Consider the following 13,947-nt stretch of genomic DNA (forward strand, 5'->3'; position numbering starts at 1 on the left):
GCCTCCACGCTCTGCTGACCTCAACCCTCTTGACTTTCATTTATGGGGGCATTTGAAAGCTCGTGTCTACGCAACCCCGGTACCAAATGTAGAGACTCTTCGTGTTCGTATTGTGGACGGCTGTGATACAATACGCCATTCTCCAGGGCTGTATCAGCGCATCGGGGATTCCATGCGACGGAGGGTGGATGCATGTATCCTCGCTAACGGAGGACATTTTGAACATTTCCTGTAACAAAGTGTTTGAAGTCACGGTGGTACGTTCTGTTGCTGTGTGTTTCCATTCCATGATCAATGTGATTTGAAGAGAAGTAATAAAATGAGCTCTAACATGGAAAGTAAGCGTTTCCGGACACATGTCCACATAACATATTTTCTTTCTTTGTGTGTGAGGAATGTTTCCTGAAAGTTTGGCCGTACCTTTTTGTAACACCCTGTATGTTGAAGCCAAAGTTAGCCCTTAAAGTAATTCGACGAAATGACGCCCGGCTTTAATATATCAGTAAGCTTTTCCGATATACGATTGTAAAAGCGATACTACGTACAGTACGTGATAAAAGGTATCCGGACACACCCAGAAACACACGTTTTGCATATTAGGTGCATTGTGCTGCAACCTACTGCCAGGTACTCCACATCAGCGACCTCAGTAGCATCGTGAGAGAGGAGAACGGGGCGCTCCGCGAAACTCACGGGCTTCGAAAATGGTCAGGTGATTGGGCGTCACTTCTGTCATACGTCTGCACGCGAGATTTCCACACTCCTAAACACCCCAAGGTCCAATTTTTCCGATGTGGTAGTGAAGTGGAAAGGTGATGTGACACGTACAGCAGCAAAGCGTACAGGCTGACCTCGTCTGTTGACTGTCAGAGACCGTCGACAGTTGAAGAGGGTCGTAATGTGTAATAGGCAGACATCTCTCCAGACCATCACACAGGAATTCCAGACTGCATCAGACACCACTGCAAGTACTATAACTGTTATGCTGTAGGTGAGAAAACTTGGATATCATGGTCGAGCGGCTGCTCGTAAGCCACACATCTCCCCGGTAAATGCCTAACACCACCTCGTTTGGTGTAAGGAGCGTAAACATTGGACTATTGAACAGTGGAAAAACGTTGTGTGGAGTGACGAATCACGGTACGCAACGTAGCAATCCGATGGCAAGGTGTGGGTATGGCTAATGCACGATGAATGTCATCAGCCAGCGTGTTGCGCCAACAGTAAAATTCGGAGGCGATGGTGTTATCGTGTGTTCGTGTTTTTCATGGAGAAGGCTTCCACCCCTTGTTTTCCAGGGCAGTATCACATCACAGGCCTACATTGATGTCTTAGGCACCGTCTTGTTTCCCACTGTTGAAGAGCAATTCGGCGATGGCGATTGCATCTTTCAACACGATCGAGCACCTGTTCATAATTCACGGCCGGTGGCGGAGTGCTTACACGACAGTAACATCCCTGTAATGGACTAGCCTACAGAGAGTCCTAACTCGAACCCCATAGAACACCTTTGGGATGTTTTGGGACGCCGACTTCGTGCCAGACCTCACCGGCCACCACCGATACCTTTCCTCAGCGCAGCACGCTGTGAAGAATTGGCTGCCATTCCCCAAGAAACCTTTCATCGCCTGAGTGAAAGTATGCCTGCGAGATTGGAAGCTGTCATCAAGGCTAAGGTTGAGCAAGTACCACATTCAATTTCAGAATTACCGATGGATGGCGCCACGAACTTTTAAGTCATTTTGAGCAAGGTGTCAGGATACTTTTCATCACATAGTGTATGTTGCAGTACGATATAGGAGGAACTGACACCACTAAGAAAAGGTCTGAGAGGAAGATAAATTTTATAAATTTTGGATGGACTAAAGAGTCTGTGACACAGTGTCAGTCTTGTTCAAATAACTTACGGGTTTGCTGCCGGGTGACGTCGTCAAACACCGCCGATATTTCAACAGGAGCACACACTGCCATTCTCAAGGCACAAATGCAAGAAAGAAAAAAATGTGCAAGGAAATTTAATACCTCGCTTCACAGAGGAGAAACAAGGAAGACACCACACACAGAACAAGTGTCAACACACCCAAAGATAACCAACATCAGAAATATCGATAGTTACTATTAATCAACAGGTGAGGTAGCACTAATTCTGTCCCTCTGTTTTTTGATGAGAGACAGAGCCGGATTCCAAGCAGCATTTAAACAAAATCCACCATCTCTGTTAATAAGGTTACTTGATAGTCTGATTTCAACAGCTTCCTTAATAACACTATCTCAATAGCTGGGCGTGCAAACCAGAATCTCCGTGTTGTTGTATTCCATAGGATGACCGGTGTCAAGGCAATGTTTGCAGACAGGATTTACAGATGACATTTCTATCCTTTGAACAAGGAAATAGTAGTTACAGGCCATTCTGAATGGAAAGAACAGTCTGAAAAATACGGAATATGGATTGCGAGTCAACCGAAGAAATACGAAAGTAGTGAAAATTTGCAGAAATGAGATGATTAATAAAACAATTACCAAAATTGCCCTCCACAAACTAGACAAAGTAGAAGAATTCTGCTACCCTGGAAGCGAAATAACACATGACGGACGAAGAGAGCACTCACAAAGAATGCGTTCGTGCCCATGACCTACCTGATATTAACAAACATCAGTCTTAAACTGAGGAAGCTATTTATGATAATGTATCTTTAGAACACAGTATTTACTGTATGGCAGTGTATCACGAACTGTGAGAAAATCGGAAAAGAAAAGAATCGAAGTGATGAGATGTGGTGCTGTAGGAGGACGCTGAAAATTAAATTGACTGAAGATTAGAAAGGAGATCCGCCGCAGCTTCGGCGAAGGAAGGAGCTTGTGGGAAACATGGACAAGAAGAAGGAAATAATTTCCACTTTGTTGTGCTCCTTAAGGATGCTAATCAGACAAACGAATATTTCTTACTTGAAACTTCCTGGCAGATTAAAACTGCGTGCCCGACCGAGACTCGAACTCGGGACCTTTGCCTTTCGCGGGCAAGTGCTCTACCAACTGAGCTACCGAAGCAAGACTCACGCCCGGTACTCACAGCTTTACTTCTGCCAGTACCTCGTCTCCTACCTTCCAAACTTTACAGAAGCTCTTCTGCGAACCTTGCATTCTGGAAACATCCCCCAGGCTGTGGCTAAGCCATGTCTCCGCAATATCCTTTCTTTCAGGAGTGCTAGTTCTGCAAGGTTCGCAGAAGAGCTTCTGTAAAGTTTGGAAAGTAGGAGACGAGGTACTGCCAGAAGTAAAGCTGTGAGTACCGGGCGTGAGTCGTGCTTCGGTAGCCCAGTTGGTAGAGCACTTGCCCGCGAAAGGCAAAGGTCCCGAGTTCGAGTCTCGGTCGGGCACAGTTTTAATCTGCCAGGAAGTTTCATATCAGCGCACACTCCGCTGCAGAGTGAAATCTCATTCTGGATACTTCTTACTTCTTTGTCGTTAGAATATTCGGTCATAAGAGCTAATTTTCTGATTCCACAGTGAAATCAATAGTGAATTTCCCCAAACGTTTGCTGCTGAATATCGAAACCAGTAATACATAACTAAACAGAACTGCATCTAGAATTATTGACTTTAGTTTACATAAAGATTAATTAAATTTCTTGATGTATCAGTACTTTAAATTTTTTGTGGATAAAATAATCATAAATTGTAGGTAACTAGTTTTATTGATCGAATCACTGTTTCGTAGCAGATGACTGTCCATGATAAAGTTTTGTTGAGTTTGATTTGTAGTTGGCAGCTATTAATTTAAGAGGTAATTCGCGGTGTGAAGTAGTATTCTCAATGTACACTAATAACTTCGTGCTAGAGTACATCACGCAGTCGTAACAGACCAAAACCATCGAAGAGCTCAAAAATCAAATACTTCAAGTCATAATATGTATCTAGAAGATTTTTCCTACTAATAAAAACAGTTAACTCTGTAATCGGCTTATGTTTGTATGCAGCCTGATAATTCAGTGAAACCAGAGAGAATTGTCCCATTTCGAGCAAAGGCGTACATATTTGGACAATTCTTTTATTATGTCCTTCAACTACAATTCGATATTAGCTGTATGATAATAAAAGTAGTAGAATTGGTTTCTGAATACATAAACTGATAAAGAGTTCACATTAACATGTAGAGTACCAAAGCTTTGATACCATAACGACTTATATTCCAAATTGATATCTTGAAATAAAATTTTTAGTTAAGATATTTATGTCTTGACGAGTTTCAGATAATGCAAACATAATTTGAATTCTACACAATGTTAGTGAACAGGAGCAAATTGTTAATGATCAAAATAACTAAATAACTTTTTTAGTTTTGAAAATTTATCAAGATGTATAATTTACTGATCAGATGTCTGATGAGAAACGCATTCTCTGAAAAGCACGCAAATCAGTTTTACTCAAAGAGAAGTCCGTATTCGTTTTCTACAGGGTGTTACAAAAAGGTACGGCCAAACTTTCAGGAAACATTCCTCACTCACAAAGAAAGAAAATATGTTATGTGGACATGTGTCCGGAAACGCTTACTTTCCATGTTAGAGCTCATTTTATTACTTCTCTTCAAATCACATTAATCATGGAATGGAAACGCACAGCAACAGAACGTACCACCGTGAGTTCAAACACTTTGTTGCAGGAAATATTCAAAATGTCCTCCGTTAGCGAGGATACATGCATCCACCCTCCATCGCATGGAATTCCTGATGCCCTGATGCAATCCTGGAGAATGGCGTATTGTATCACAGCCGTCCACAATACGAGCACGAAGAGTCTCTATATTTGGTACCGGGGTTGCGTAGACAAGAGCTTTCAAATGCCCCCATAAATGAAAGTCAAGAGGGTTGAGGTCAGCAGAGCGTGGAGGCCATGGAATTGGTCCGCCTCTACCAATCCATCGGCCACCGAATCTGTTGTTGAGAAGCGTACGAACAATTCGACTGAAATGTGCAGGAGCTCCATCGTGCATAAACCACATGTTGTGTCGTACTTGTAAAGGCACATGTTCTAGCAGCACAGGTAGGGTATCCCGTATGAAATCATGGTGGTGAATCGAGGAAGTACAGTACATACTGACGAAACTACAATGAGCTCTAACATGGAAATTAAGGGTTTCCGGACACATGTCCATATAACGTCTTTTCTTTATTTGTGTGTGAGGAATGTTTCCTGAAAGTTTGGCCGTACCTTTTTGTAACACCCTGTATATCAGATAGTCACTCTTATAATTGCCGATAGGTAAGTTATTGTCATGCAGTAGTTTATCGAATGTTAATTACCAGTTACATCCTTTTATCAATTAACTTTAGCAATATTTGTGCCCAAATTATATTACGGTGGAATAAAAATAAAGCATCCAACACATGCTAATCTTTTGATATAACATCGTGTGTGATATCCATCTTTAGCAGATACAGAAGTTTTATGAAGTGACTATCTTTTATAGTTTCAGGTGTAGTGTTGAATTATATCGCGTGCATTGTTTCGGCCCTTCGACTGTCTGATGTACTGTGCGATAACAGTGAGCCCTCACTCTTGATCTTGTATGACTCATGGACTGTCCAAATAAATCTCCCTAATGCTCCTATAATTTGGTTCCTCCCTATTGTTCCTATTATTTGAGGGCATTTGCATTGAGTTGCCAATCACAGTTTAGGATGTTAATTACAATTTTGTATGAATCCATGTTTTGTTATTGAAACTAAGAAAATGTGCTACAGACAGTTACTGTTTCATTTTGGTCTTCAAATTCTATATACATAATCACATGTTAGTCATTCTTTCGCTGTCCCCATTAGCTTATTATAGAGTACCTATTAACATTTTTGGTGTTCTTACTGTGCTGTCTTCTCCTGGTCAGGTATAGTATATTTCCTTACAAATATGATGTGTTTCGTCCTAAAATATCCCTCTAATTTTTGGGATCAGTTTGTGTCTAGGAGTAAGATGTATTTAAACGCCACATGCCTTGAGGATACATGTGACTAACTCACTCCACTCAGCTTTGAAGTGGCGAAATTCATCCACAGATTTCATAATATTCTTCTTTATATTTTTGTCGGAAGAACATCAAAACAGTTCCTTTCATTAAACAAGTTCCAAAACTAAATTACATGAAACGAATATAAAATGAAACTCGAGAAGTGTTTAAAACTAGAACAATATAATTCATCAAGGACAAATCATTATGTAACACATTTTGCAGTAGCAGTCCAATGAGAAGTAGAATATAAATCACAAAATCACAGCAGTAAATATTTCTAAACGCAACAAAACACTTGCAACACATAGCAAATCAGACAATTATAGAATTGCTTGACTACTCCGTGGAAATAACGACATGACACAGATGTGGGTTCTCTGGCCTTCAGTTTAGAGGTGTAGGAAGAGTTTTCTTCAGGTAAAACATTTCGAACTGCAATTAAATTTTAGTTGTGCAGTTCTTCGTCCTTTGGAGAAAAGAATTATTTGATGTTAATTGTTCATACAATAGACTGAATATTAGCAATGTTCGTATCTAATATGAACCTGCACTATTATGTATTTATGTTGAATGTTCACAAATGTGTGGCTGATATACAGAATATGCCAATATGCTGCATCCACTATTCAGGAATGTAGAGGGAGTGTAAGGGCATATTACACTAAATGTATTCAAACATAACAAGTTTAATTGTAATCATTGCTGTATTCCAGAGATACCACAATTATTTATTATGGATTTCTATTTCAGAAAAGTATATCAAAATGATTACAGCATTCTTGGAACATTTCGCTTCAGTTTTACCTCGAATGTAACTCTGCGTAACTTCATTCATATGTTCACAACTCCTTTAAAGTTTCTTGGACATAATGCACTAATGATGATAAAGCTGAAGAATATGACGGAAACCCACTAACGCGTTGCCATTGCATCCCATGCTCGTTAAGAGCGGTATTTGGTGGTAATATGCTGGTGTGACACGCTGCTAAAGTATAATCCCTCAGTCCCATCGAGCATATCTATACAGAGCCAGGTTTGTGTAATGTGATTAAATACAGATTGATCAGCTCTTATCACTAACAATGTCTGATTATGAATGTAGAAAATAATTACACAAAAGAATTTGCATCTCTTCCACTTCTTTACATTAATTGACGATGGATTATCAGTCTGTTAGTTTTATAATGGGGCTCCTTTCTCCATGTCTAGCGACATTATGAGATGTTGTGTTGTGGGGCTGAGGATGCTGCATCGCATTGATTTTGGAGTTGCACAGTACTATGAAAATATACCAAAAAAAATGCTAAACTTTACATAAGACATATTTCATCACTGGATAATGAATGCTTAAAAATCAGCACAACGTAGTAAATGATGCCAAAATAACTTCTTACATACAACACAAGCGTTATTGTGCAAACCCACAATCAATGAGATGCAGCAGTAGGATTCACACACCAGACAAACAATAAGAACAACACCACTGGATGTATTTCCTCAGTTTTCAGCGTCCTTTGCTTCCATTCAGTTTTTCACGAGATGTGAGATTACGGTGGATTTAAATTGTAAATTGTGGCATATAAAAAGGATAGAGTGCTACCCACAGTAAAGATGACACGTAGAGTTGCAGACAGGCGCAATGGGAAGACTATTACACTAAGCTTTAGGCCAAAGCCTTCTTCAGAAAAGAAATGGAAACACAGACACACATTCACACAAGCAATCACACGTCTTGCACACATGACCACTGTCTCCAGCCACTCTGGTCAGACTACAACTATTACACTGAACGAAAGCAGGGAAGGGGGAGGGGTAGCAGAGTACAGATGGAGGGAGAAAAGAGTGCTGTTGGTGGAGCTAGCAGTTACTAGAAGAAGACAGGACAGGGCTCTCAGCACAGAGTCAGGAGGGTCCGCGGGAGCGGAGGGCGAAATAGGGAGCGGTAAAGCAGAGTAGAGACAGTTGCACTGGAAGAGAGCAGCACACAGTTAGGATGAACAGTCGTGACTGGGAGGAGGTGGTAGTACAGAGAGAGTGGAAACTACAGGAGGTTACTGTAGATTGAGGCCGGGCTAATTTCGGGAGAATGAGTTGTAGGGGTAATTCCCATCATCGCGTTTCAGAAACCCTGGTGGTGGAGGGGAACACCAAGATGCCCCGGGTTGTGAATCAGCCATTGATATCAAGCCTGTTACGTTCAACAGCATATGGTGCCACAGAGTGGTCCACTTCGTTGTTTTCCACAGTTCGAAGGTGACCATTCGTACAGTGGCAAGGGGCTGTGATTTGGAGTGCCACTTCCGTATCCCAGTGGAAGACCAAGGTGCAAGACTTGCCTGATACATGAACCCAGCACATCCTATTCCAGCCATGTCGTGTGCAAGCTCCGCTGCAATAATTGCACAGGTTCTATGTCGGAATGACTACCACCCAGCTGCCCGTGAGATGTGATCACTACCAACAGCAATGCTTGAGGTGTAACTTTCTCGGAAAGAGATTACAGTGAAATTATTGTCTATGAATAAAAGTGCCGTTCCTGTTCGTCTCACGGCGTATTTCTCCAAGTTATCTTCTAGTGAGTACGATAACTGAAGAAAAATTCACAAGCCAAGGTCGTAAAAAAGCACTCTGTTGGATTACTGGTTTCGACAGTTCTGTACAGTGGTCATGGGATCTTATGCTTAAAAATTTTTACAATATTTGTCCATATGTGCTGCGATGGAAAATGGACAATATGTTGTAAAAATTTCAAACCGTAAGACGCGACGATAACTCTATAGAAACCGGTCACCGGTTTGTGAAGTTTTCTTCAGTTATCATATGCTGCAGTTCGCCCCCAGACTGACAATATCAGGAATATATTCTGTATAATACTGTATCAGTTCTTTCTATGTACGGTCCAGCTTTCATTGAGCTATGTTAAGTGGCAGTGTCACTTAATGCGAAAGTTACTTGCGTCCGTAAATTTTGCACTACTAAATGTATGTAGGGGAATTTCTACTTGACAGGTCAAACAGAAGAAAAGAATTCTTTCGACATTAGTTGTGACACTAGCTGGAGTGTGAATTCTATAGCTGTTCATAAAGTGTAACGCTCTGCCGACATAAGGGTCACAATCGAAAGGGCACAATGTTGTATTCGAACACATTTGCGACGGATATCGACAGCATTTTGGTTAAGCAATTATAAGGGGGTCACCTTAAATTATATACGAAAAACTACGAGAATCTTAAATCCTGAGGGATGGATGAAGTAGATGATGCCAGATAGTACTGCCTACAAATCAACTGTGACCTGAATTTGTGAGACTAATTCAGAATAGATGTGGTATCACCTTCATTACTGTCACTGTGGAGAATATTATTTTCCTAGAAACGTAAAATCCTTAGCAATCACACTCGCAAAATCCGAGCAGTCTCCAGCTAGCGTACGTGTCAGTGTGTTCCAGCGGCCGTCGCTCTCAGCTGGTGACGGACGGGGTGAGATGTGTTGCTGGCGGTGTCGGCAAGCCATCAGTCGACGTCGAGCTTCCTGAGCAGCGAGAACCCGGGCTGTCTGCGAGGCCGCCTGCTCTCGTCCGACACCATCTCGTCCTGGCGGACCAGCCACTCCCTGATGCCGGCCATTGTCGCCAAACTCAGCTCTGCAACAACGCGACAGGCGGCGGCTTAGCATCCGAACACCGGCTGAGCCCTGAGCAGTGTTTCTGCGTAACAACACTCCTGGACAACAATGAGATATTCCGACATTTGTAGGTTACCTGCGAATCAATACTTGACCGCAAACAGCCTCAGAGGCATAACTGTAGCGGAAAAAAATAAGTTAAATGATATCAAAGAAAGAGTTTTTCGTTTTTAGTACGACTGCCAGGCAGTGAAGTTGATAGTATCAACGAGGTTAAGGTTCTAGTAGCAGGAGAAATCAGGAACCGTTTGATGAAGAGGCCGCTGAGATCATTAACGACTGGGAGAGCTGTGTGTCTCTCCACACTGGCGTTCAACGCCGCTACAGGCTGACTATGAAATAGCATGTGGTTGGTTCTACGTTACCTCGGGGGCCTGAATGCAGATTTATTATATACTACTGGCCATTAAAATTGCAACACCACGAAGATGACGTGGTACAGATGCGAAATTTAACCGACAGGAAGAAGATGCTCTGATATGCAAATGATTAGCTTTTCAGAGAATTCACAAAACGTTGGCGCCGGTGGCGACACCTACAACGTGCTGACATGAGGAAAGTTTCCAACCGATTTCTCATACACAAACAGCAGTTGACGGCGTTGCCTGGTGAAACGTTGTTGTGATGCGTCGTGTAAGGAGGAGAAATCCGTACCATCACTTTTCCGACTTTGATAAAGGTCGGATTGTAGCCTATCGCGATTACGGTTTATCGATTCGCGACATTGCATCTCACGTTGGTCGAGATCCAATGACTGTTAGCAGAATATGGAATCGGTGGTTCAGGAGGGTAATAGTGAACGCCGTGCTGGATCACTAGTAGTCGAGATGACAGGTATTTTATCCGCATGGCTGTAACGGATCGTGCAGCCACGTCTCGATTCCTGAGTCAACAGATGGGGACGTTTGCAAGATAACAATCATCTGCACGAACAGTTCGACGTCGTTCGCAGCAGCATGGAGTATCAGCTCGGAGACCATGGCTGCGGTTACCCTTGACGCTGCATCACAGACAGGAGCGCCTGCGATGGTGTACTCAACGACGAACCTGGGTGCACGAATGGCAAAATGTCATTTTTTCGGATGAATCCAGGTTCTGTTTACAGTGTCATGATGCTCGCATCCGTGTTTGGCGACATGGCGGTGAACGCACATTGGAAGCGTGTATTCGTCATCGCCATACTGGCGTAACACCCAGCGTGATGGTATGGGGTGCCATTGGTTACATGTGTCGGTCACCTCTTGTTCGCATTGACGGCACATTCTCCAGATCTGTCACCAACTGAAATCGTCTGGTCAATGGTGGCCGTGCAACTGGCTCGTCACATTACGCCATTCACTACTCTTGATGAACTGTGGTATTGTGTTGAAGCTGCATGATCAGCTGTACCTGTACACGCCATCCAAGCTGTGTTTGACTCAATGCCCAGACGTATCAAGGCCATTATTACGGCCAGAGGTGGTTGTTCCGGGTACTGATTTCTCAGGACCTATGCACCCAAATTGCGTGAAAATGTAATCACATGTCAGTTCGAGTATAATATTGTCCAATGAATACGCGTGTATCATCTGCATTTCTTCTTGGTGTAGTAATTTTAATGGCCAGTAATGTACCTTGGTTTATTCATCCATGTGCTTCATTCGTTCTCAGACTGTCATCTAAATGTTGTGCACCTTGCAGTGCCCTTACTGCTGGAAACTTTCTAAAATTTTCCGATACATTACTGGCTGAGTATTACCTTTTGGTCTCTGACACACAACAGTTTTATAATAGCATCTTCCACAGCGTCTATGTTACCCATCTCCACACTTCGTCGATTGATGTCTGTGTTATGTATGGTTGTTCTTTTCTTCGGAGGCTGATACACTAGGTAGCCGACACCTTTAATTGACACGGTCTTATTACATATGGTAACAAAATCCTTGAAGACACTCGTACATCTTCTGCAAATTATGTTGAGATAACGACGAGCCCCAGCTTCGTACAGGTAGCACTAAGATGATACGGCTGGACTACTTGTGTGACGTAGTGGTAATGTTGGTTGTGGGCCACTGCGCAGAGTTTTGAATAAAAATTAGAGACCAACGTTACATAACTGAATATCATCACTTTGAAATAACTAAAACGATGTAAGCGGCACACACCAGAACGTTCTCAGGTGGTACGAATGGCATGTGTTCCACTTTTAATTGGCGATTTCCTGGACGAAAATGCATCATGTGTAAGATCACAAACGAAATAAAATTACCCACACCTGTTGTAAAAGTGCAGCACCTCACACCACTCCCCTTGCAAAGCACTGATTCATTGTGCAGATTCATTGCCACAATTATTTGTCATGGATTTTTGTGGCACACTTTTTCATCCGGACAAGGAAAGAATCGTGGTCTGCATCTAGGTTTGAGTCAAGAAAATCAGAGATCTGAGAGTTGACGCATCTGCTGTGCTGCTGGAGAAATTTTTTTAAGTAAACGAGGCAAAGCTGTAATCCCTGATGGTGAAGAAATTCATGAAAATTCTTAGTTTTAGATTCGCGCCGTTTTTAGCTATGCAGCTGCTCTCAGATGACTGCAGGAGAAGTATACGATACAAATACTTGGTTGTTTTGCATATCGTCGCCTCACATTGCAGCATGATGATTAAGGTGTTACCTTTTCGTTATTGTTTATATTTATTACGAAGCTTGGAAGTTAAGTAACTTGCCATTCTTCAAAGAATTTTCAGCGAACTGTGAGTGAGTAATGCGACTGCTAATCTGAGGGAAGTACATACTGACAATCTGAAGATATCGTGTTTTTTCGAAATGCGTCTCCGAATCGTCTGTGGGAGTCTTTCTAAACCGTCTGTTCTCATATCTGAACCCCATTCCGTGTGTTTAAGGAATCAAGGAGATCACACCCATTGCTGTTTTCTTCCTTCAGTTGATGCGCCTTAGGTGTATACTGCTGTGTACAAAATGTAGCCAACGCTTCGATCTTTTTGTAATCTCAAAACGCTACATCCCTTCCTCACCTGTGGAGATTCGTTTACCAGGAAAGTGTCAAACCAAATCTGAATAGGCAAAGGCAAGTCTAAACTGAACACATCGTAGCGAACACATTCCACCTGTTAAGTATATCGTCATGCCGTCGGGAGCTTTCCTTTCGAGTTCGGCCACCCACCGCTAGATGACAATGGCATTGTTTTCACTGTAGTGGTCTACTACAAGCCGTCATAGTTTAATCAGTTTGCACGAAGTATACATAAATTTTTCACACAAATCATCCTAGTAATTCAGTCAATTTATATGTGAATACCATATCCAAATCTCCACAGTAGTTCCATACAGACAGAAGAGTTGCAAAGGACTGCAGTTCATGTCCATATAGCAAAAGATAGACAGGAAATAGAGTAACCAGATTACAATCATTAAATTCGATATTTGATAAATTTTTTCTAAGTGTAAACTTTTCTTTGATCTAAAACTGCTTGCGATTCTCAAACTGGAAGAACACTTCTTCTTTAAGTTTTAGTCCACAACTAGTATAATATCTTAAATATTATGTACTATGATTAAGGGTATCTGGCGTTAGCATTACAGTTTGTTTCTACATTAATTAATTGAAATGTATGAATTTAGAAAATTTCAGTCATAACATCTGGTAATAAGTCCTAATTGAATTTAAGAGATGTTCAGATGATAGTATAATTACTAGAGAGACACTCTTAGTTTGTTTAATTATTTGAAACTACCTAAAAGCAGCAGTTATGTGCAATTTCTAGAACGTTACCAAGGTTAATTCTACTTTACGTAGTGAACGAATTTCCTTTGTCTTTGCCCAGTTCCACAAATGCGGTAAGTAGAACAGTTTTTGTCGCATATCCTGTAGCACTGCTATCTGCCATTACGAGTATTTATTACTGCCAGCAAAATCGATTGTTACTGTGGATGTTGGAGAAAACAATTCCTTTATTCCCACATATATTTAGCAATAACTTAACACTAACAAATGAATGAATTGTGTAGACATGAACAGCACGGAATAACTAGCAAAAGCTAAGTCAAAGAATAACTATATCACTGCACGTAAATTAACACTTCACGGAATGTTTATTAAGCACTGTACACTTGTAGGGATCGAGTGTCAGAAATAGGTCACTACATTACTAATCATCAGGCTCTTGTAGGTAATACCTTACAGTGTTTGCGTGTGCTTGTGTGAATACATACAGCACATTATGTCTCATATTACTCGGGGTACCATTAAAAACACGAAATG

At 41.6% G+C, this 13,947-nt stretch overlaps 1 protein-coding gene and 1 non-coding gene across 2 annotated transcripts in view; both read right to left on the reverse strand.

The window, feature by feature from the left end:
• Positions 1-2,971: 2,971 nt before the first annotated feature.
• Positions 2,972-3,048, reverse strand: Trnas-cga. The gene has a single exon. It is a non-coding gene; the product is annotated as a tRNA-Ser (tRNA).
• Positions 3,049-9,516: 6,468 nt separating this feature from the next.
• The window catches only part of LOC124796048, a 76,653-nt gene continuing 72,222 nt past the window's right edge, over positions 9,517-13,947 (reverse strand). Inside the window, exon 5 of the mRNA XM_047260134.1 lies at positions 9,517-9,647. Within this exon, the coding sequence (XP_047116090.1) occupies positions 9,517-9,647 (131 nt within the window). The remainder of the gene's footprint in view (positions 9,648-13,947) is intronic.

Source organism: Schistocerca piceifrons, chromosome 4 (assembly GCF_021461385.2).
Source record: "Schistocerca piceifrons isolate TAMUIC-IGC-003096 chromosome 4, iqSchPice1.1, whole genome shotgun sequence".
NCBI classification, from domain to species: Eukaryota; Metazoa; Arthropoda; class Insecta; order Orthoptera; family Acrididae; genus Schistocerca; species Schistocerca piceifrons.